Below are 23,580 nucleotides of genomic sequence, written 5' to 3'. Positions count from 1 at the left end.
CATTTCAATGACATTGGAGTTCCCCATTCTGCATTGGCTGCTGAAGTGGTTTGGACCTCCACATCTTAGGTATGACTTTCCCCAGGCTAGACATTTGTTTCGCACTTGTGTGGTTCTGCACCTTTTGTAACTTTATCTGCTACCATGGCCTCAGCCTCAAGATTGGGGCTGTTTGCCACCTCTTGAAAAATAGGGTTTGTTCACACGATTCGTGCTAAATGCATCTACTTCTTGTTTGTTTGATCCATTGGCACCTTTCATACCAACGAGTTCCTTGTGTGACAGCTCTGAAGATCAAGGTATGTCAACAGCTTTCTCAAGGCTTAGTTTCAGTTCATGTAACAGCTGCACCTTTAGTGCAGGTTTTTCAGTTGAGAACACAATCTTGTATCTGATCATGTTGTCTGGTTCCGCAAATTCACAGGATAAGGCAAGTGTTTATAGCCAAGTGAGAAATTAATTGAAATTGTTTCCTGTGGTTCTCAAGCAATCCCAGAATTGACATCTACAGAATACAACCTCTTCTGGCTGGCAATCTCGCTTTCAAATTTTGTCTTCACATCCTCAAATTTATTTTTATTTTGACCTTCAGTCCAAATGAAGTGGTTGAATCACTCTAAGGCTTCGGGTCCAATTGCAGACAGCAACAAGGCCTTTTTGGTTGAATCGGGTTTCTTTGTCATTTCTTTTTTGGTAATAAAGCTTGAATTGCTGGATCCATGGTCTCTAATTTTTGGAGGGTTTCCCTGTAAAGACAGGTACTCAGGAGGTTTGAAATCTTGGTCCATTCTGGTTTCTTTTATGCACTATTCGACACCATGTAACATACGTTTGAAGACATGTATTTATTACTTGTTTATTACAATGACTAAGATATGGCCTGGTTACCTATGCATACCGAAGGTATGGCAGGATTACACATGAGACAAGTCGATCACGAAACGTGATCAGATGATGCAAGCGACGCCATTTAATGGTTACTTTTCCTTTGTTGATAGATAGTATCATGTTCCAGGCTTCCTTCATGGTAATGTTGACACTCACACCCAAACGTCTGTCTCATACATACACACAGTGTGCAACCTATTGCTAATGTCAAGGGAAAGGTTATCATTTATCCTGACCCATCCTGTCTGGATAACCCAAAGCACGTCCTCTATATGCACCTGCACAATCCTAATGTTTGCAAAGAGGTCAGTGTTCTTTTGTTTCCTGATGATGGGGATACTTTTGAAGTCATGGGCACACATAATGATACCTGGTATAATCTGCTATGCAAAGTTGACATCCAGACTCGCACTCTCAAAGTGCAGTGGTACCAGAAAACTAGAGGGCAAGGCATTTGAACCTTAACATTCCAGGTGGATAGGATTTATTTTGTATCTTTTCTTGGGACAGTTTAAACAAGGAGATTATCATTCATGGTAATCTCTACACTGACACCCAAACGTCTGTCTCATACATACACAAGGGGCAGTATACAGCCTATGGCTTATGGCAAGTGAAAGGTTATCATTTATCCTGACCCATCCTGTCTGGATAACCCAAAGTATGTCCTCTGTATGGACCTGTACAATCCTGACGTCTACAAAGAGGTCACTGTTTCTTTGTTTCCAGATGATGGGGATACTTTTGAAGTCATGGGCACACATAATGATACCTGGTATAATCTGCTATGCAAAGTTGACATCCAGATTCGCACTCTCAAAGTGCAGTGGTACCAGAAAACTAGAAGGCAAGGCATTTGAACCTTAACATTCCAGGTGGATAGGATTTATTTTGTATCTTTTCTTGGAACAGTTTAAAGAAGGAGATTATCATTCATGGTAATCTCGACACTGACACCCAAACGTCTGTCTCATATATACACAAGGGGCAGTGTACAGCTTATGGCTTATGGCAAGTGAAAGGTTATCATTTATCCTGACCCATCCTGTCTGGATAACCCAAAGTATGTCCTCTGTATGGACCTGTACAATTCTGATGTCTACAAAGAGGTCACTGTTTCTTTGTTTCCAGATGATGGGGACAATTTCAAAGTCATGGGCACACATAATGATACCTGGTATAGTCTGCTATGCAAGGTTGACATCCAGACTCGCACTCTCAAAGTGCAGTGATACCAGAAAACTAGAAGGCAAGGCGTTTGAACCTTAACATTCCAGGTGGATAGGATTTATTTTGTATCTTTTCTTGGGACAGTTTAAACAAGGAGATTATCACTCATGGTAATCTTGACACTGACACCCAAACGTCTGTCTCATACATACACAAGGGGCAGTGTACAGCCTATGGCTTATGGCAAGTGAAAGGTTATCATTTATCCTGACCCATCCTGTCTGGATAACCCATAGTATGTCCTCTTTATGGACCTGTACAATCCTGATGTCTACAAAGAGGTCACTGTTTCTTTGTTTCCAGATGATGGGGACAATTTCAAAGTCATGGGCACACATAATGATACCTGGTATATTCTGCTGTGCAGATTCGCACTCTCAAAGTGCAGTGGTACCAGAAAACTAGAAGACAAGGTGTTTGAACCTTAACATTCCAGGTGGATAGGATTTATTTTACATCTTTTCTTGGGACAGTTTAAACAAGGAGACTATGGTGATGAAATTATGAAATTTATGATTGTTTTTAGCTACATGTACTGTATCTCTTGGTATACATTTATTTCATTTAACATTGTTAGATTAAGCTGTACTACATAAGATTTAGTAAAGCAAAGGTTTTAACAATTTGAATTCTATCAGGTAAAGTAAGGCCCCTCAACTTCTACTTTATCATCTTAAAGTTGATATTGGCAAGTGCCTTTGAGTGAGGAAAGCTCCTATCTGTGCACCTTTAACACCCCCTTTGACAGATATTGCTTCCTTTGTATGCCATTTGGTACCTGCTTTGCATTGCAGGTATTGTAGAAGTGAGTATACAAAGTGTTTGGATACATGCTAGGAGTAGAGGTCATTGTGGATATGATGGTTGCTGGAGCAAGGATGATATGATTGTTGCTGGAGAAACTGAGGAGGAGCATGATCAATCAATCAATTTCCGAAAACAGGCTGAATCTTCTGAAGCAAGTAACAGCTGCAGACAAAGGTCTACAAATGATACAAGGGCTCATTAACAAGGGATGGCTGGGCTACAAACAAAACACACCCATCAGAACAAGGCAGTATTGGGATACCTGGGACAAGCTGCATGTCACGCAAGGCATAGTATTTAGACATGAGAAGCTTGTTATACTCACCTGCATGCATGGTGAGATCCTGACAAAACTCCATGAGTCACCTGAACATAGAGAAATGCAAAGCCCGAGGTCACCCATGATGTACTGGCCTGGAATGGGACAAGACATAGAAGAAACCACATGAAGATGTCCTACTTTCACTAAATACAGGCCTGGAAACCCTCAGGAACCACTCATTCCTCATGAAATTCCTGAGTGCCCTTAGTCGAAGCTAGGAATGGACACTTTTACATTCAAAGGAAAAGATTACCTCCTGGTCGTGGATTAGTATTCGAAATATCCAGAAGTATCCAAACTAATCACCAAGACTGCTATATGTGTGGTGTCATACCTGAAAACCTGCTTTGCAAGACATGGTATACCCAACACTGTCATCACAGATAATATGCCATTTGGGAGTAGGGAATTTATCCAGTTTGCCAATGATTGGGGTTTTGAAGTCAAGACACGAAGCCCTCAGCATGCCCAATCAAACGGCCAGAGTGAAATATTAGTTAGAGCAACAAAGCAACTCAAGAAGAAAGTAGCTGAAGAAGGAAGAGATGTTCACCTGGCCTTATTAGAATACCACAACACACCTATGAGGCCTTGAGTATTTACCAGTGTAAATATTGGTGAGCCAAATGCTAAGAGATAAGCTACCCCTGCCAGCCACATTATGGAACTTAAGCACCTAACATTTTCTACGAGGCGTCGGCAACCGGAAGTCAAATTTACTTCCGATCCACGTGTTCCAATGAGGCCATCATGACTCTGCACTGACTTTGTTTTCCTCATTTTGACGTCGCCTGTAAAATGTGAGTTTTGCTTTTAACAGCATTCAGAATAATTCCGGAGCTTCAAAATAAATCCGGAGTCCAGATTAACATTTGTATGATGCGCTATGATACGGTTACTATACGTACTATTCGTGCCTTTTCAGGTTAATAATCGTATAATGCAGTGTTTTCAGTTTATTAAACTGGAAACCGCGCCTCTTACGAATAATAAACGTGACACTGTACGAATAATATCCGTACGTGGCGTTATTTTCAGGATATTATTCGTCCATGTAGCAAAGTTTACCGACGAAGAATTTAAGATCTTCATGCCGCTATTACGGTAAAAAATGTAACGGGCTAGAACTTCTAGACTGATGGCGTTTACGGCCAAAAAGTTATCTTCGTTTATTGTCTCGGCCTAAAACCATCGATAAATCTAATCAGTGAGCTACATTTTCCCTAAACGACTGATGTTTTCTATAAAACAGTTATAGCCATGAAGGATACGCGATCGATGCGAAGACATGTCACCGATCGACCCGCTGCATATTTTGGTATTTCTTCGAGCAATGTTTATGGTTTCATACGAGCTCTTTTTACAGTCAGAAAGTATTTCATAGCGTCCCGAAAATGAAAAGTAAAAGGAACAGTCGATTAGTTAAAATAAAATATTCGGTGGCCATGGGTTATTCGAAAGCGAAACCAACAACAACAGTCAATGGTTTTCTTCTAAAAGTTATAACTTGGAACGGACTTTTCTCATTTGCAGTCACACAGGAAAAATACATTTCATGTCGTTCCGAAACTTAAAGTGGACAACAACGCTTGATTTCATGCTTTTCAAGGGTTTATCCGTAACGTAATCAAATCAAAACGAAATCAACAACTTCGCAGCAAGTATGCAAGTTCAATGTGTCAAAACATTGGCGGTCAAAATTTGTCGTGTTTACGCGAATGTTTGGCAAAGAGTACGATTTAAGTGTACCTATGGAGAGTATGGCTTCTTTGGTAAAGGTATTATTTATTGAATTCCTTAGCAAAGCAATGAACAGGCATTTCCGTGAAAGATAATAATAAATAGCCAGTTGAACGAAACACGCAATGAGTGAAAGGTATTAATTATGCAAATAAGGTTGAAATTGCCAAAGAACTGCCGGCGCCGAGTTTCAATGGATTGGCCCAATTCTTTGTTTGTTTTAGAAAACGAAGTACACCGACATTGATAAACTGAAACACTGTGAAAAATAGTCAAATATTTCTAAAGCTCTTTTCTAAAGCCACGGACTTAAACGCTTACAAGCCAGGTTTTTAACAAACTCAGATGATATGATCGATCGCGAGTGCTTTGTTCACCATGTTTTCAGTCCAAGCATGCAACTTACGAATAATAAGCGTTGCATTGTACGGTTAACATCCGTGTTTCGCTAAGTTTCCTGGTTATTAAACATATGTGAAACAAATTTATGTGGATCCGGCGACAGTAATTTAATGGCGAAGAAAGAAAAGCGCGGCAATTCGATCCTGATTGCTGGAGCTAATTCTTCGACTTTGGAGCAGAGCTGAGCCAAAAAAAACAAAATGCAAATAAAAGTAGCCTTAGACCGAGCTTTGCTGAAATCATTTTATCTGAGATCTTCTGATAAATTCTCCTTGACACTGCCGACAAAGATTGTTTATAAACTAAAAAGCGATGCCCCGTTTTGTGACCTCACAGTGCCTGACAACACAGTTTCGAAAAACTAGAAAGACCAACCAAAAATTAACCAAAGCGGGGGATTTCACTTAAGCTTATATACCGAAAAGATCTTGGACAAGCTACATCTTTTAGGTATATAAGCTTGAGGTCACAAAACGGGGCATTGCGATGTCACTATCGATCGCTGCGACTTGGCGAAAAGTGGGACAATTTCGCTTTTTAGTTTATAAACAATCTTTGTCGGCAGTGTCAAGGAAAATTTATCAGAAGATCTCAGATAAAATGATTTCAGCAAAGCTCGGTCTAAGGTTACTTTTATTTGCATTTTGTTTTTTTTGGCTCAGCTCTGCTCCAAAGTCGAAGAATTAGCTCCAGCGATCAGGATCGAATTGCCGCGCTTTTCTTTCTTCGCCGTTAAATTACTGTCGCCGGATCCACTTAAATTTGTTTCACTTAGCGAAACATGGATGTTAACCGTACAATGCAACGCTCGGTCTAAGGTTACTTTTATTTGCATTTTGTTTTTTTTGGCTCAGCTCTGCTCCAAAGTCGAAGAATTAGCTCCAGCGATCAGGATCGAATTGCCGCGCTTTTCTTTCTCCGCCGTTAAATTACTGTCGCCGGATCCACATAAATTTGTTTCACATATGTTTAATAACCAGGAAACTTAGCGAAACACGGATGTTAACCGTACAATGCAACGCTTATTATTCGTAAGTTGCATGCTTGGACTGAAAACACGGTGAACAAAGCATTCGCGATCGATCATATCGTCTGAGTTTGTTAAAAACCTGGCTTGTAAGCGTTTAAGTCCGTGGCTTTAGAAAAGAGCTTTAGAAATATTTGACTATTTTTCACAGTGTTTCAGTTTATCAATGTCGGTGTACTTCGTTTTCTAAAACAAACAAAGAATTGGGCCAATCCATTGAAACTCGGCGCCGGCAGTTCTTTGGCAATTCCAACCTTATTTGCATAATTAATACCTTTCACTCATTGCGTGTTTCGTTCAACTGGCTATTTATTATTATCTTTCACGGAAATGCCTGTTCATTGCTTTGCTAAGGAATTCAATAAATAATACCTTTACCAAAGAAGCCATACTTTCCATAGGTACACTTAAATCGTACTCTTTGCCAAACATTCGCGTAAACACGACAAATTTTGACTGCCAATGTTTTGACACATCGAACTTGCATACTTGCTGCGAAGTTGTTGATTTCGTTTTGATTTGATTACGTTACGGATAAACCCTTGAAAAGCATGAAATCAACCGTTGTTGTCCACTTTAAGTTTCGGAACGACATGAAATGTATTTTTCCTGTGTGACTGCAAATGAGAAAAGTCTGTTCCAAGTTAGAACTTTTAGAAGAAACACGAACGCCGGGTCATGTCCTGCGGTAATGAGCTAAACCATTGACTGTTGTTGTTGGTTTCGCTTTCGAATAACCCATAGCCACCGAATATTTTATTTTAACTAATCGACTGCTCCTTTTACTTTTCATTTTCGGGACGCTATGAAATACTTTCTGACTGTAAAAAGAGCTCGTATGAAACCATAAACATTGCTCGAAGAAATACCAAAATACGCAGCGGGTCGATTGGTGACATGTCTTCGCATCGATCGCGTATCCTTCGTGGCTATAACTGTTTTATAGAAAACATCAGTCGTTTAGGGAAAATGTAGCTCACGATTAGATTTATCGATGGTTTTAGGCCAAGTCAACAAATAAAGATAACTTTTTGGCCGTAAACGCCATCAGTCTAGAAGTTCTAGCCCGTTACATTTTTTACCGTAATAGTGGCATGAAGATCTTAAATTCTTCGTCGGTAAACTTTGCTACATGGACGAATAATATCCTGAAAATAACGCCACGTACGGATATTATTCGTACAGTGTCACGTTTATTATTCGTAAGAGGCGCGGTTTCCAGTTTAATAAACTGAAAACACTGCATTATACGATTATTAACCTGAAAAAGCACGAATAGTACGTATAATAACCGTATCATAGCGCATCATACGAATGTTACCCCTGCGAAATAAATTCCCAGTAGTCTGGGAATTCCTAGGAATTCCAAGTTGTTCCAAGACATGCAAATTATGCTTTATCCAAGACCTTAGAATTTCTGGGAATATTTGGGAATAGTGGAAGTATGACTGGGAATTATTGGGAATTCCTAGGAATTCCAAGTTATTCCAAGCGATACAAATTATTCTTAATCCAAGACCTTGGAATTTCTGGGAATATTTGGGAATAGTGAAAAGTATGACTGGGAATTATTGGCAATTCCTAGGAACTCCTATCATTTCCCAGACTGTTTTAAAAAATGTGTTTGGAATATGTAGGAATTTTTGGGAATAGCTAAAACACATGAAATATTGTTGGAAATTTCTATAAATTTCTCAAAATGTCAAAATTAAAGATGAACTCAGTGCATGAATCAGTTTCTGTGAATTAGTAAAAATCAACACGATCATTTCTCTGGAGTTCCATACCTTTTTATTGTTCTCAAGTCCCAAGATAATTATTTCCAAACAAATGTACATTAATTCCAGTTTAAGTCTGACAACTCAACATAAAACTATAGCACTGATAACATTGCTTTTTAGATCCAACGTGACTTGTTAGTGTATATGTGCCCATATGGACCCTTAAATCAAACACCCAGAGTTTAACTGATAGAAAAATGGATGCTCTTAGATTTGATAAATAGATTAAGCAAAAAATTCTGTCAGCATAAATGAATATAAATTATTTACAATTTCAATAAAACCAAAAGTATATATATGCATGTATATATGTAATATAATTGTAGATTCACACACATACCCATCACAGCCCACTGTTGAACAATTTTTGACTTGATCCTTTATGACTTCAGGAAAAAGAAGAAGACATCTCTCACAGATGTCATAAATGAAAAGCTCACAGTTTCCACACACTTGCTGTACATTTGTAAAACTGTACTGTGACATTCTCTGGACAAATTACCAGTAGTTTCATTAAAACAAGGATAGCTTTAGCAGCCTCTCATTGTCATACAATGTCTTGAAATTAAGGCCAGAATAGCCATACAGGCATATTCTTTGGCAGAAAAATTAATGTTTTTTCTTGGGAACCATTAGTTTCACTTTCATCAGGGGAGTCCAGTGAATGGCCATCAGTGTCAGAGTTCTCAATTTCTTCAGAGGAGTCGCAACTGAAACTTCAACATCATTACCTGAATCACTGTCTGTGGACAAATCTGAGTTGTTGTGTATTACATCAATTGGTGTTTCTGTAGTCTTTTCAGGTATAGGCAACTTGGTTTCATCAAATGCTTCTGTGAAGCTTCAATTCTTGCATAAAGGTTCACTCCATAATCCATCAAAGTCATCCACAACATTTTTGCCAACAGCCATCTCACTCACGTGAGCCTAAAACTCTGAGGTTTTCTGTTCATGTGCTGGAAATGATCTCCAAGAAAAAGGGATGCAAGGGAGGGAGATGACGTCAACTGGTCTGTGAAGACTGCTTTAAGCAATTTATGTGGTCGAATCTTGTAGATTTTGGTATGGGTATAGTGGGATCATCAATATGTTTCTTGCATTTCCTTGTCCTCGCGGTCACTTTAATTCATGACACAACAAAATCAAAAGAATCAAAAAGATTATGAGTCAGTGGGAAACAAATAAATAACTGACATAAATAAATGACAATGCAAATAAAAAAACCTACATCTTGATGTATTGAAAAGACTATAGATCTCATATCATGTTAATCCTTATAAATAATTCAAAGGAAAAATGACAAGCATTGCAAATTTATACTTGCTGCATTGTGCTGACTGGGTTTTGAAACACGTGGGCTCTCAAAATAGATTTGGTGGACTAATACAACAAGCTTAAACTTATTTCGCAGAATTTATCTCGGTTCCTCAGGTCGATCTGAAACCTTTTAGGTGAATTTCGGCCTTTGGGGTTTTTAAAGAGCACACAATGCATTGCTTAGTTTGATTTATTTACAATTATAGCTCATCACAACAGAAAATCCCTATAAAATTGGATTCCTTACCTTTGCAGTGAACTTGATTTAAGTGCCTCACGATCCTTTGTTATCTTGACAACCATCGAGAACAGATCAACCAGTTAAAGTACGTTCCATTTTCCTCCTTGATTTCTTCGTAAAGTTTGTGTAGTTATTTCCTTTTGAAGCAAGACCCATCTTTCAGAAGACCACCAAAACAGCGTGGAAAGGGAAACAGACTTGCCATCAAAAGCGACTGCTCCGGCAACCTCGTTGCCAGTCTCTCTCTCCTTCTTCTCTAGTTTCCATTCTCTCCTCAACTGATCAACTGAACCAATCACAGCACGCAAATTTTCACGTGACTATCCTGGTGACTGAATGTGACAAAGATCGCGTTATTCATTCTCTTTTGGCGCCCATCTTTGAATTCAGCGTTAACGGTTGATCGCTCGTGCGTTTTAGTAGATTTCACTTCCAAAATTATATCAAAATGGTTTTTGTGGCGGTCCTGTGATCAGAAGAAAACAGCGCGAGTGTCATTAACAAGAAACAAGTTATTCTTGGCGAAGATTTGGAGTTAAAAGAAAGTCTTCCTGTTGATGTTTCAACGGGGAAAAATTCGAAGGGCAGATTAGCCGTATACAGAATTATTTGGTGAGTAATCGAATTCAAGTAACCTTATATTATACAACGTAAATTCTTGTATTTAGACGAAAGCTTTTGAATGAACTTTATCATCACGAATCATACACGAGTGGGTCACTCAGTCATGGCATGAAATGAATTCTGGCTAAAGCAGAGTTGAAACAATTTAGGTTGCCCAGAGTGCGTGCCTGAACAATTTGATTCGCGAGGAACAAGTCGTTTCTCTCGCCTCACTTGTTCAAACGAAATAAATATAGCAGTTCTCTCTGATCCCAGTCATAGTTCTTGACAAAAACTCCAACGAGGCAGCCACAGTGTGCATGAGTTTGATGTCTCCTGTGTGTTTCAGCCTGACTGTATGGCAATCCGTGTTGATCTTCAATTTTTGTCCATCTGTATATTCTTTTGTGTTTACTCTATTATTTACAGTGTAAATGTTCCTTTAATGTTTTAAGTGTCTTTTTTAATATTTCTAATATCTAAATTTGGCTAAAAACCGTGATATATATACAGTGTATCCAATTCGAGAGTTGTTGATACACTTATAGAAGAAGGAAAACCTTGATTTAATCTACTGTAGGCACAAGATTTATGTAACATATTTATCAATAGTATACAAGCACCTTCACAATTATCAAGTCTTCTCTTTTAACATTTCAACCAGCTTACAGTCAGGTCTTAATTAGCTGCATGTATTAAACTGTGAGCACATAAATATTTGGATCTCAGTCTTACAGTACCTCATATATATCGCAATGTAATGTATTTTTTTAATTTTGTTTTAGGTGTCGTACAACAAAGATGAACATGAAGAGGCTAGCTGTTGACACCCTAATTAGAGGGCAACAAAAGAAGCTGTGGAATCAACAGAAATAACTGAACAGCAGCTAAGTTTGCCCAAACTCAGCCTTTTTTTAATTTTAAGGATTGTTTCAGTTTTGTTCTTATCATTGATTCCTTATATTCATGAAAATCCAGATTTGTTCCACATAATAACAATAATTTAAGCTAAAATCTTGTGTATGGAAAATTGTTGGATTAGTAAACCAAAAAAGTAAGTAAATTATCTGAAAAAGTTCTCTTTTTATCAAACATGTAAAAGTTTGACCTTCATAAATTATCTGTTTTCAGTTTTACTTTTTACTCTTGATGTAATGAAAAAGAAACAGGATAATTATTCTTATGTTTAAATTCATGAAAGCCAATGTAATAAACCATTGATTTAAAACCTGTTTGATGTGATATCAGTGACTTTATTTGCTATTTTAATGCTGGACATTAATCATCAAAATTTTGTCTGCCCTACAAATGATACAAAATTCCCAGTTTTTCTCAGATTTTCCAAAAAATTCCAACTTATTCTCAAAAAATCCTACAAATTCCAAGTTATTCTCAGAAATTCCTAGGAATTTTTTAGAATTTTAAGGAATTTCCAAGGTGAGTATATTTCAGTTGGAATTCCTAGGAATTCCTAGGAATTCCAAGTCAGCTCCATGTAAACTTGGAATTCCTAGGAATTCCTAGGAATTCCGAGTCCGAATTACTGTGAAAATTCACACCTTCGATTCCTAGGAATTCCTAGGAATTTTTTCCTAGGAATTCTTAGAAAATTCCTAGGAATTCCTAGGAATTCTTAAAGTTATCTCACAAGGGTAATCTGGACTCCGGATTTATTTTGAAGCTCCGGAATTATTCTGAATGCTGTTTTTTACAATTTTTATACTTTTATATCATTTCACCTGCAATGTTTTGTACTTAGTGATACTTAAAATATTATTCTATCGTTTTGGCACTTGTATGAGTGATTCTCAAGTATTTACAGTCATTTTTTTGAATTTTTTACCCTCTAGCGTGAAGATGGCTGCCAAAAAACAACCTGTAATGCAATGGACAGATGACCATGACATTCTCCTGTTGCGTGAAATGATTGCTAGCAAATTGTTTCAGTTCAAGAAAGGCAGTCTAGACTGTGGCAAAATCTGGAAGTCAATTTAGGAAAGATTGAACAAGCTTGATAATCCAAAATTTATGATAAAGGAGAAGAGGGGAGTCAGGGACCGATGGAATCTGCCTCAGGCAAGTTTAAACACATGCAATGAGAAGAGCTACAAGCCAGTGGCATTGATTGTGAGTTATCCAAAAATGATGCGCTCATAGAAGGGTTATGTGAGAAAGAAGATAGCTTTTCTGCCAAAGACAAGAAAAAGTCAAATGATAAAGAGGCAGCTGAAGAAATCACTTCATGGAATGCATGATCTCGAAAAAAATATCAAATGAATCCGCTGGAGGCAGCGCCAAAAAGAACTGAAGAAGCGGGGGTGATGCAGTTGAACTCTTGAAAGAAAAAGCCTAAAGTGTGTATTTCATTTGCCAACAGGAGCTAGAGCTGCAAAAAAGAAGCAAGATGCGAGAGCCAGACAACAAGAGCTACAGATTGAACTGCTACAGAACCAAACAGCAGCAAATGCAGATTTCACAGGCATTGATGACCATACTGCAAAATCTGGTTAAGAAGTAAGATCTTAGGTAAGATAATTCAAGAAAGAACACACTTAAATCGTACTTAACAAATTTTGTAGCATGCAGAGCAGGCAAGATTTTTGCGAGCAAGCGCTCACATCGTAAAAAGTTTAGCCGCCATCTTGAATTTTTCATGCAGTGGAAGATTGGGGAGAGAAAGAAAGTTTTACCAAGGGGTGAAGATAAGTGAGAGGAAAGATGGGGGAGGGGGTGGAGCGAAGAAACTCTCATCTGCCCGAGGTTATTGTTCTTTTAGGAAACTCCGTTTGCCCACGAACAGAGTTTCTGATTGGTGCGGCTTGACCCTGCCTGTCAATTGTCTGTCAATCAGTTTCGTTTCGTTCGTGCGGGTAAGAAACATGGCGAACTCTGTCGAAAGTGATGTTGTTAGTTGCGATTCTGCTCTCAAGGAATCGCTTAAGCATTTATGTGAACTTGGAATGTCTCGCTCGCAAATTACGAACGGAGCAAAAAGACGCAATTTCCACACTGGTATCCGGAAAAGATCTGTTGGCAGTGCTACCTACTGGGTTTGGGAAAAGCTTAATATTTACGTAAAATGGGGTTGACTAGCCTACACGACTTCTACGGTTCGTGACATTTGTACATTTGCCGTTCTCTGTTCAGTCACTCGACCTTTCTTGTCACTTCACTCGTGTTCATGAGGGGCACTTCATGTTGTGTAATAAGGAAGAATTTTAAGCAGAGTTGAGCCGTTAGATCGTGCTATGGCAAATTTTTATAGGTCATAGGTCTGCATGGTTTGCACTGTTACCTGCATGTCGACTCGTTGAGTTTGACACCTCTGTAATTTGCTATGTGTTTATGCATTGTTTAGGCTCATTTCTATTGCAAGATATGCTTTCAAGTCTCCAAGAATTTGCTTTTGAGGGACAAAATATGAAATTTACCATGAACATGTTGCTTACTTGCATTCTATATTGTGATGCCGGGCCCGGCTGTGATTAGAACTGTTGGCAAGCACAGTAGGTAGATCCTTATCACGGATATGATATTTGTTCTCGAACGATTTCCTTCGGAGATGCCATAGCTTTACTTTGAGAAAGCTATACGTTTGTCTAGAGACACTCTTATGTTTCTTGCAGCTATCTGATCGAGCTTGTTTCTCTTGCTCGGTGTATAGGTTCATTCCTCCTTTGGTTGTTCTGGCACCACATGATTCAAATGTAGCTGTTTACGTGCAAGTCCTGTTGACTGTTTTGCGTGTTTTACATGCCATTGTTCGGCTTAGTTCACGCAAGACCATGGTTTCGATCCTCCATGTGGATCTCATCAGTTGCCAGTATTTCTTAAATACTCTGTACGTCGTAAGTTGCTAGCGCAACAGTACCTCTGTGAGAATGCAAGACATCCTGCGGCTTGGCACAAACTTCTCGTGGTGTGTACCCTTGTGAGACTTCCAGTGTCGAGGAAACCTCATTTTGATTGGTTACCCGCTCATTTCCGAAAATGCAGTGAAGCGCAACTAATCGGGAGGTGTTTCGCATTTTAACGGGTTTTTCTGGCAGGCGTCTTCTCATTTTTCCCCTCCCCCATCCCCCACCGTCTAACATGGTAGTCTAAAAAGGCGGTCGCAAGGTTGTAATGCTAACTCACCCAAATAAGATGCCTGTACTGCAGGCTACAAATTTTGTGGTTTAACAGTTTGTACACGTTAATTATTGTGCCTTGTGCTAGGGCCAAAGCATTGTGTTTACGAAAATATTATGATAAAAGATTGGACTGTCTGCTTCTACTGAGTCTAGTGTTGATTTAACAATACAGCTCATTTTACCATGTGCTGTAAGAACTTAAGGACAAACTGTTCATTACTTGGCGGTCAGTTGTGTTTTGTTGTGTTAAGTTTACTCATTTGTAGTTTACTCTTGGTCTTTTAGCTGGTACTGTTCATGTACCCAAGGGCAAGCTATGACCTGTAGCTTCACGCCTCGAGTACTTTTCTTAGTGATCTTGCTGTTCCTAGTAATGCTGCTTTCTGAAGGAGCTCTATCTTTGTTGTCACTCCAATTATTATTATTATTATCATTATTATTATTATTATCATCATTGTTATTATTATTATTATTATTATTAACTGTACTGGGCACTTTGCAAACCTGTGATTTAAAAAAAAGGCAACACAGACCCTATCTCTACCAAAAGCAACCTACTCTATTGTGAAAATCTGGACTTAAATCTTTGTAATAAAAAAAATATTGTAGGTGATTAGCATACCAAGTGGGCCATACATATTCCCAATGAGCCCATTTGGGAGTGCAATTTTAATGAGTGTACCCACTTGTGACCATTATACACAATTCTTTGCTGTTGATCGGGGCAAGCGATCGCTCAGCTTCAGCTACTTTCAACTAAGTTGCAGAATTAGTTGAATGAATTTTGGTCCATAACCACAGCATTGAGGACTTGTTGCATTATTTAGATGATTTCATTATGGCAGCTCCAGCAAACTCAGTGGTCTGTGCCTCCAACCTTCAAGTAGCTGTAGCAGTGGTTGCCAGGTTGGGTTTTCCTTTACATCCTCAGAAATGCTTGGGTCCAGCCTCCTGCATGGTGTTTCTGGGAATTGAATCATGTACCGCAGCTGAGATTGCACGCCTTCCAGCAGATATGATTTTTGCTTTCCAAGTGGCTCCCTCCCATTGGTCAACCCGCAAATGTTGTACTAAAAAAGATCTTCAATCATTGATTGGTCGCTTGCATCATGCCTGCATGGTAGTTTGGCCAGGTCGCACCTTTCTTTGCCGGACGATTGATTTATTGTCCTGTTTCTGCAATGATTCTCATCTCATACATCTTAATGAATTTAGAAACGACTTGGCCTGGTGGGTAGAATTTTTTGGTCAGTGGAATGGAATATCCTTTTTCCCTTTTCCCACCCTTGAGCCTTTGCCTGACTTTTCCGGCAGTTCTGATGTACTTGGTGCTATTGTTTATGGTGCTTTTATGGACAACGAATGGTGCAATGGTCGGTGGTCTACTTTCCAATTTCCACTGTCCATTACTTACAAGCAACTTTTTCCTGTTGTTTTGGGGTCCTGGTTGGTCCCACAGGCATATCTTGTTTCACATTGATAGCAAAACTGTTGTTCACATTCTTAACTCACAGACATCTCCAGACCCAAACATTATGCATTTGTTGCGTAGTTTACTCAAAGCTGCAGCCTGCTTCAGTTTTATATTTGCTGCAATTCATGTTCCAGGAGGAAATAACGCCATAGCTGATGCCTTGTTTCGCTTCAATTTTCAGGCCTTTCATTCTCAATCGCCACATGCCAAGAAGTTTCCAATCCTCATTCCTCCTCAGCGCTTAGCCCAGCTTTCCATAGTCATTTAGAAGCTGACTGCCTTTTGTTCATGTACCAAGGTCTTGCTTCTTCAATGCGCCACACCTATTTTTGTGCCCAGGAGAAGTTTGTAAATTTCTGCATCATGACTGGACATCTTAGCCCCTATGATTCTTCATGCACAGCCTCGGAATGGACCCTCTGCCTTTTTGCCCTTGTGATTTTGCTCTGCTTTGCTTTGCCGCTTTGCTTTTGGTTTGCCCCGTCCCACCCACCTCTTGTTTTATGGTGGACCCTTGTGTCTAGGTAAATATACTTATTCTCCACTGAGAATTCATTGTGACAGGTGCCGGTTTCATTAGAAATCAAGCTGTTCACTTGCACAATACGAGACAATTGAACGATCTTCGTTTGCCCCTGCCTCGCACTAACTGGGGCAAGCAAATGTTCATTTATGAAGCAGCAAAGGACTGGAACAGCCTCCTGCGTGAATTAAAAGACACACGTGTTTTATCTATTTTTAAAGCAAAACTGAAAACTTTTTTGAATGATTTTAGCTAATTTTAATCTTTAGAATTTTAACTTTTTAACTAATACAAACTCTTTTTACTCTTATTTATTTTAGCTTGTAGTAATTTATTAGGTGACTCTTATTTATGTCATTTTTAGGTGATTTTTATTTAGGAGGGCTCCACTGAAAACCACCTTTGGCGAGTTGGATTCCCTCACTAAATATTATTATTTGTTATTATAGGGGAGGTGACCCATGGGAGGTTGCCATGGTTACCCCTTTTATTTGGATTTTGCCCACACTTGCTCTTTGCCTGCTTTGCTGTCAATTGGCACCTACCCTCCATTTTGAATATTGCTTATTGACAAGTTAACATGGTGCTAAATGCTCTTGCTGCAGTTGGAAAATCAACATCTTCAAAGTGGGGTACAACTAGTCTTACTATCATCATTCTATTCAGCCGTTCGGGATTAAGTCCGTTTCTCAGCTGGGTTGATACTGGGATTACAAGACTGATCAAAGCTAGTTGCACAAAATCAGGGTGAACATGTTTATACTCTTGGATGAGAGTGCTTGTGAACTGTTGAAAGTTCATAGCTCTGCAACTGCATACTAGATGCTTGAACTGAAGAAATTGGTTTTTACACCTATCAGAGTCAAGAACAGTTTTGACGTGATGACAGAGTTTGTCAAGTTGTCAGATGCCATGGTTTCCTAACTCCCTTACATCATCAAGCCGTCTTCTAGGGTTGAAGATGACGTCAAAACACTCCAGTAGCTCTAGGTCATCTTCTGGAAACCTGTTGTGTAGGTTGTTGCTAAGCTGGTTCAGGTGTCTCCTTTGTACTGAGTTTAACCTGGTTCTGACGTTGTTGTTGTCAGCAATTCCCACTCCCTTGTAGCTATTCTTCCCCGTGCCTGGAACATCACCTAGGTCTGCCACACTGTTTACTGTGGGAGATCCATCAATCTTCCCTTGAATTGTCTCAACAGTTGAAGTGACACTGTGTTTAATGACAGAAAAGTTGGCAATATCCTTCTGAAACAGAAGACTAAGTGTTCCAATAACGGATAAAACATCAATCAACAAAGCTGTGGTTAGAAGGAACTGTGCCGAGGCTTTGAACTGCCAAATTCCAACAGCTGTAGCATTAGAACTCTTTTCATTTCTCCAACGACATAACTAGTGAGTCAAAGTACTCAAATTTCATCTTGACACATGCCTCTACAGACAGCCATCTAACTGGTGAAGGTTCCACTACTGGTTTAACTTTTCCTGCATGAGTTACTTAATTTGCTTCAGTTTATTATAAAAAAGGAAAGAGGAAGACGTGGATTGTAAACCCACAACCCCACTTGTGTGTATTTGGGCGACCGATTCCTGCAATTGACATCTTGGGTATCCAGTGATACCTGGGGTACCTCTGTCTCCAACGAGGACTTGGGCAGACATCGCTCAGGGCTGTCATTAAGGGCCGTAACCCGTAACACCTGTTACAGCTGAGTTCACTCGATGTTACGGGTGAAGATGTCGATTGATGGTACGAAAATGCTACTCTTACCTAATTTATTTTTAAACATTTACCTGTTGAAATAAACATAACTGTTTCTTGGTATCTTGCCTCCTTGGTTCTACTATTTATATTTCACCCTGGAGATGAACTTTCAGTTTGCTTAATCGCCGTGAATTACATTCAGACGCCATTTTTAGCAAAACTTATTACGCATGCACTGCTCCTACCTTTTGAGAAATTCCGCTGACCGATGTAGAGTGTTGTCCAGGCTGATCGACCGTGTTTGGTCCCGCATTTGTGTAGAGTCGAGAAAGTTATGTTTTAATGTGAATAAGAGAAAAGAACCCACGTCAAAACAGCCTGGGATAGACAAATTTTTTTCTAAATCTCAACGGACCGATGGAAATGAGGAAGGTCACAAAACAGCCAGTCGAGGTGGTCAACAAATACCAGCGATCACAGCTTCAAGTACTGCAAGTACTTCAGCCACACGTGAGCAGCCAGTAGAACCGAGTATTATGCTACAAAGAGTGGAAGAAAAATTTCTCGAGTCTAGAAATGTTAAAGCATTTCATTCTTATTACCACTGTAACGGAAAGAGATGTTCAATGTCTGATCCAGCTTATTTGAGCTCCTCTAAAGGTAAGACAGCTCAGTAATGTAGAGATGTTATTATAATTTTTATTTCCGGTTTCACTCCCATTTTATGCATTTGACCATAATAACAAATTATTATAACTGTTAGCAAACATCAAACCATATTCAAAACAAAAAGCAAATGGAGAGTTAAACATGAAATTAACAGAAATACTGTGTCTTGATATTCAGAAACATCTAAACAGATCTACCGTTTCCAGCATCAATGGTTGTTTAAACAAAATGAAAATCAGAACGTGTTTGATGGATCGACAGGCATCTGGTGGCTTGTGTATGTAGAAAATGTCGGAACGTTTTGTTTCCTGTGCTGTTGTCATGACACCGCAAGTCCAACAAATGGTGACAGTACTTGGAACTCCAAACCATGTGTTCGTAACATTATGCAAGCCATCAAACTTCACGCAAACAGTGCCATGCATGAGGCAGCCATCAATAAAGAGCACCTACAGAGAACATCGCCATTCCACAAGGAAGTACAAGAAAGGGAAATGGTGAAGAATACAGTGCTCTTAAAGGTATTCACTACACTTTACTGGATAGCCAAAGAAGAGATCGCAAACACGAAAGCAACATCGTTAATTACATTGTTGGAAAGGCTTGGGTTACAGGAGATAAAACACTTTCAGCACAGATCACAAGGTTCTATCCGTGAAGTATTCCTCTTCCTGGGAAAAGCTATCAAAGATAAAGTCATTAATTAATTTAATCAATGTTGAGTACTATTGAAAATGCAAATGATTCCATTCAGGTGAAACGAAAAACGAAGACAGCTGGTGTGTGGAGTACAAAAGTTATTCAGCAGCCCAAAGCCATTGCCACTTACAATAAGTATATGAATGCAGTGGACAGATCAGACCAAGTTTTGGCTACCAATAATGTGTTGCGTAAATGTCTGAGATGGTGGAAGACTCTGTTCTTCCACCTGATTGATATTGCTGTTGTAAATAGCTTTATACTTTGATGGGACCTACCAAGAGATTGCATTGATGGAGGGGGGTTCTCTTTCTCTTTTTCAAGCAGTGGGGCCTGCCAAGGGATAGCAGGGGTGGAGGTGGGTCCCTTGGGGGGAGGGGCACTCCCACTTTATATTTGTTTTTCATTTTTCTAGTGGTGGGGCCTACCAAGAGATAGCATTGGTGGAAGTGGGTTGTATTTCTCCTTTTCTGGCTGTGGGGCCTCCCTAGAGATGGCAGGGGTGTAGGTGGGTATCCCTAGATAGACACACCCTTCATAAATTTTTTTTCTCAGATTTTTTTCTTCTTCTCCTTATTTTCACCTTTTTACTGCAGTGTACAAATAATACTCTAATAAATTCTATATTCATTCTTTTTCAGCCAGAATTGCTGGACATGTTGCCAATATGACAAGGAACATTTTTGTTTTCAACTTTTCCTCACAGCCTTACACCAGTTTGAAATTTGTTGGCTTTTGTCCAAAATTTTTTGTTAATTTATGCTAATTTATGCAAATTTAATTAAGGTATCACATTTCAAAATGTCTTGTTTTGGATAAATTTTTTTTCCCTGAAAGCCTGTTCTATAACCTTTCAAATGAGGTATGACTTGCCACTCAATTGTAAATACCTGTTGAGAAAATAAAGGAATATTAAAAGTCGTCAATTTTGCCTGTTTTTTGATGTGACGGGATCCTCAGAAGTATTTGGCTGCCTTGCAGATGAGGTTACAGACATATCAGTACTCCAGCAATTTGCTGTCTTTGTGAAGTATGTCAACGCAAGTGGAATGCCCCAGACAGACTTTTTGCACACAGAACATATGACCAATGCTGCCACTGGACAAGAGTTGGCCAAGTGTCTCAAGAAAATTGTTGAGGATTGCCAGCTGGAACTGAAGAAGATGAAAAGTTGTGTTACAGATGGAGCAGGAGCAATGATTGGCAGGCACAATGGAATGGCAGCAATCATAAAGAGAGAAGTACCAGATCTAATTAACATCCACTGTGTGTGCCAGACTCGCACTTGCATGTGCAGATGCTTCTAAAGAGCTGAATTATATCAAGAAAGTTGAAGGTCTTCTGCTGCAAGTATGGAAGTTCTATGAGTATTCCCCCAAGAAAACAGCAAAGTTTGCTGCTGTGCAGTCAGGGCTATTCAGTCTTCTGCCAAAAGATCAGCTTTCCCAAGCAAAGAAGCATATGAAGAAGGCAAAGAAAGCAGTTGCAAGTCACTGGCTTTCCTTTGATGAGTCTGTAAGGGCAATGGTTCAAGAGTTTATTGCACACCTGCAAACGTTTGAGTTCTTTAAGGAGGGTGAAGCTACTGCTTCAGGTCTACTGACGCAAACCAGAAGTCACAAATTTATCGGTACACTCTACATTCTTAAAGAAATCCTCACACACTTAGCAGTTCTCAGCAAAACTCTTCAGCATGGAGGACTGTGCTTTGCTGGTCTGCCATCAGCTGTTTCTTACTGCCTTGCTAAGCTTCATGATGTTCTGAAAAGGAAAGATGAAATTCTTAGAACACTGAGTGTTGATCTATCCGAGAATGGAAAACTTGCCCTGGCTGGAATCAAAGTAACTCCAGCAAGTACCACGTTCCTAAATGATCTGATTACATCCTATGTGGCTAAGTTGAAAGAGAACATAGCAGCAAGATTCCCTTCTCTGCCACTTGTACAAGCCTTTTCAATCTTCGACTTGCAAGTTCTCCCAGTAAAGGAAGCCCCAGATTTCAAGATCTACGGCATGAACCACATGGCCACACTCTCGGATCACTTTGGCGCCACAGGGTATGTGGAAGTCGAAGCCCTTAAGTCTGAATGGGAACATTTTCAGTTTATTGCGCAAGATTTGAAGTCAGAATGTCCCACGACTGAAGCACAACAACCAGAAGTAACTTCAACTGAGTGGTTGCTAACCAAGCTATGCAGTATTCCATCATTCAGTTATGTTCCCAAACTTGGTGAAGCTGGCTGCTGTAGCTCAAAGTCTACCTGTAACAAATGCCTGGCCAGAACGAGGTGCAAGTGTGTTGAAGTGCATTAAAACAAGGCTTTGAAATTCACTGAAAGATGACATGCTGGAATGCCTCTTGCAAATTTCCATTAATGGCCCTCCTGTGTCAGAGTGTGCAAATGCACTTAGCCTCTGGCCTCAAGAAAAAAATCGAAGAAAACTGCCCCCAGTGACGGCAACTGCAACTGCGTCAACATGCACAAGTGAAGGTGAAGAGCTCCAGGAGACCATTATTACTCTGACTGAAGAAGTGGATTTCCTACACGAAGAGGTTTAAGATCTTGAAGATGAGATTTATTCACAGCAACAAGTCTTCAAGAAGCTGCTTCTGAACATGTGCACATATGACAGCTCTGATTGTGAGAATGATGATTGCTAATTAAAAATTAATACGTTATTGTGACACGAAGATACAGTGTAGATTGTCATTTCTTTCTTTTCAAGCAAGGAATACTCAAGGAGCTTGGAGATATTAATAACTTTATTCACTTGTATGCATTGTGAAAATCAAATTGTACTAAAATGAGAACAGTATAGGTTGGTGCAAGAAAGGGCTTAGTTTTACGATTTGCTGATTATGGACTGTCATTTTTTTTTAAACAAGGAACACTTAAGTCTGTTGGAGATATTTTATAACTTTATTCATTTGATCTCTGTAAATTAAGGTGCATGAATTTGAAATTATGCACTGAAAAACAAACAGTACTAAAATAAGGACCACTTGCATAGGTTGGTGCAACAAAGATGTTATTTCACTATTTGCTGATGATGTACTATAATATATTATCACTCTGTTTTATCAGCATTTTTGATTAGGGAAATTGCCATTTTCATGCCCTAGAAAGCAGGAAAATGCATTTCCAGGGGTTCCATGTTCAAAAACTTTCTGGGGGCCATGCCCCCAGACCCCCCTAGATGCTCAGGCCCTTTTGGGCCTTCGGAACATGGCCATTGGCCACGTATTTCACTGCTACAGGTGATAACTTACATGCAACAGCTGCTTTAAAACTTAATAACAGCCCTATCGCTGGTAAGCTTTTGGAGGTTAGGGAACATCACCTCAGCACCTCTGAAACCCAACAGTGTTTGTTCAGCCTGAGCAACAACCTCATATCTGCCATGTAACGCCAGTTAGTACTGGCCACGACTAGCAAGAAATATCTGCAGTGGCTTGACCAGTCCATAAGAGCAGCTGTACGATCCTGGTTGAAGTTTCCACATGACATGCCCAAGGCATTCTTCCATGCTAAGATCTTCGATGGAGGTCTTGGCATCATTACCCTTGAGCATCAGGTCCCATTGACCAAATGCATCGAGCAGCTCTGGTCTTCTGAGTGGCGCTCACTACATCGATGTGGTGAAGGTTAGGGGGAACCTTCTTTCCTGAGCGGTCTGGGCAGCCAGGGTTCATTTACATTTGAGCACTGCTTGCGACGCTTGTCGATGACCTGAATCCCTGGGTCACATACTCCAGGTATGTCCCAGAACTCACAGCTCGAGGACATCCAGGCATGATAGGATTGTTACCCTGGTGCAGGCTGCTGCAGGTAAAGCTGGGTGGTCTTGCATCAGAGAGCCCGCCATTCCAACTATGACGGGCCTGCAGAGGCCAGAGGTTATATTCCATCTCAAGGATAGGCCCACCTATCTTCTGGATGTAACAGTGGTGGTGGACAATGCGGTACTGCTTGATGTCCATAGGCGAAAAATCCTTTATTATTATATGGAGAAGAGTGTTT

At 39.7% G+C, this 23,580-nt stretch overlaps 1 protein-coding gene and 1 pseudogene across 2 annotated transcripts; both read left to right on the top strand.

The window, feature by feature from the left end:
• The first annotated feature begins 1,880 nt into the window (after positions 1-1,880).
• LOC145481433 (uncharacterized) lies at positions 1,881-14,520 on the top strand (annotated as a pseudogene). Its single transcript, XR_014048641.1, has 2 exons — positions 1,881-4,047; positions 12,209-14,520. The product of XR_014048641.1 is annotated as an uncharacterized LOC145481433 (transcript).
• Positions 14,521-19,028: 4,508 nt separating this feature from the next.
• LOC145481389 (uncharacterized) lies at positions 19,029-22,002 on the top strand. Its single transcript, XM_081459873.1, has 2 exons — positions 19,029-20,066; positions 20,200-22,002. The coding sequence occupies exon 2, from the start codon at positions 21,020-21,022 to the stop codon at positions 21,869-21,871; it is 852 nt and encodes a 283-aa protein (XP_081315999.1). The 5' UTR covers positions 19,029-20,066; positions 20,200-21,019; the 3' UTR covers positions 21,872-22,002.
• Positions 22,003-23,580: the final 1,578 nt, after the last annotated feature.

The sequence above is a fragment of the Orbicella franksi genome, chromosome 3 (assembly GCF_964199315.1).
Source record: "Orbicella franksi chromosome 3, jaOrbFran1.1, whole genome shotgun sequence".
Taxonomy (NCBI): Eukaryota; Metazoa; Cnidaria; class Anthozoa; order Scleractinia; family Merulinidae; genus Orbicella; species Orbicella franksi.
This window is presented reverse-complemented; position numbering and strand designations above follow the sequence as displayed.

Excerpts from the sequence above, each read along its gene's own strand:
- LOC145481389 (XM_081459873.1), top strand. The coding sequence starts at position 21,020 with ATGAAGAAGGCAAAGAAAGCAGTTGCAAGTCACTGGCTTTCCTTTGAT.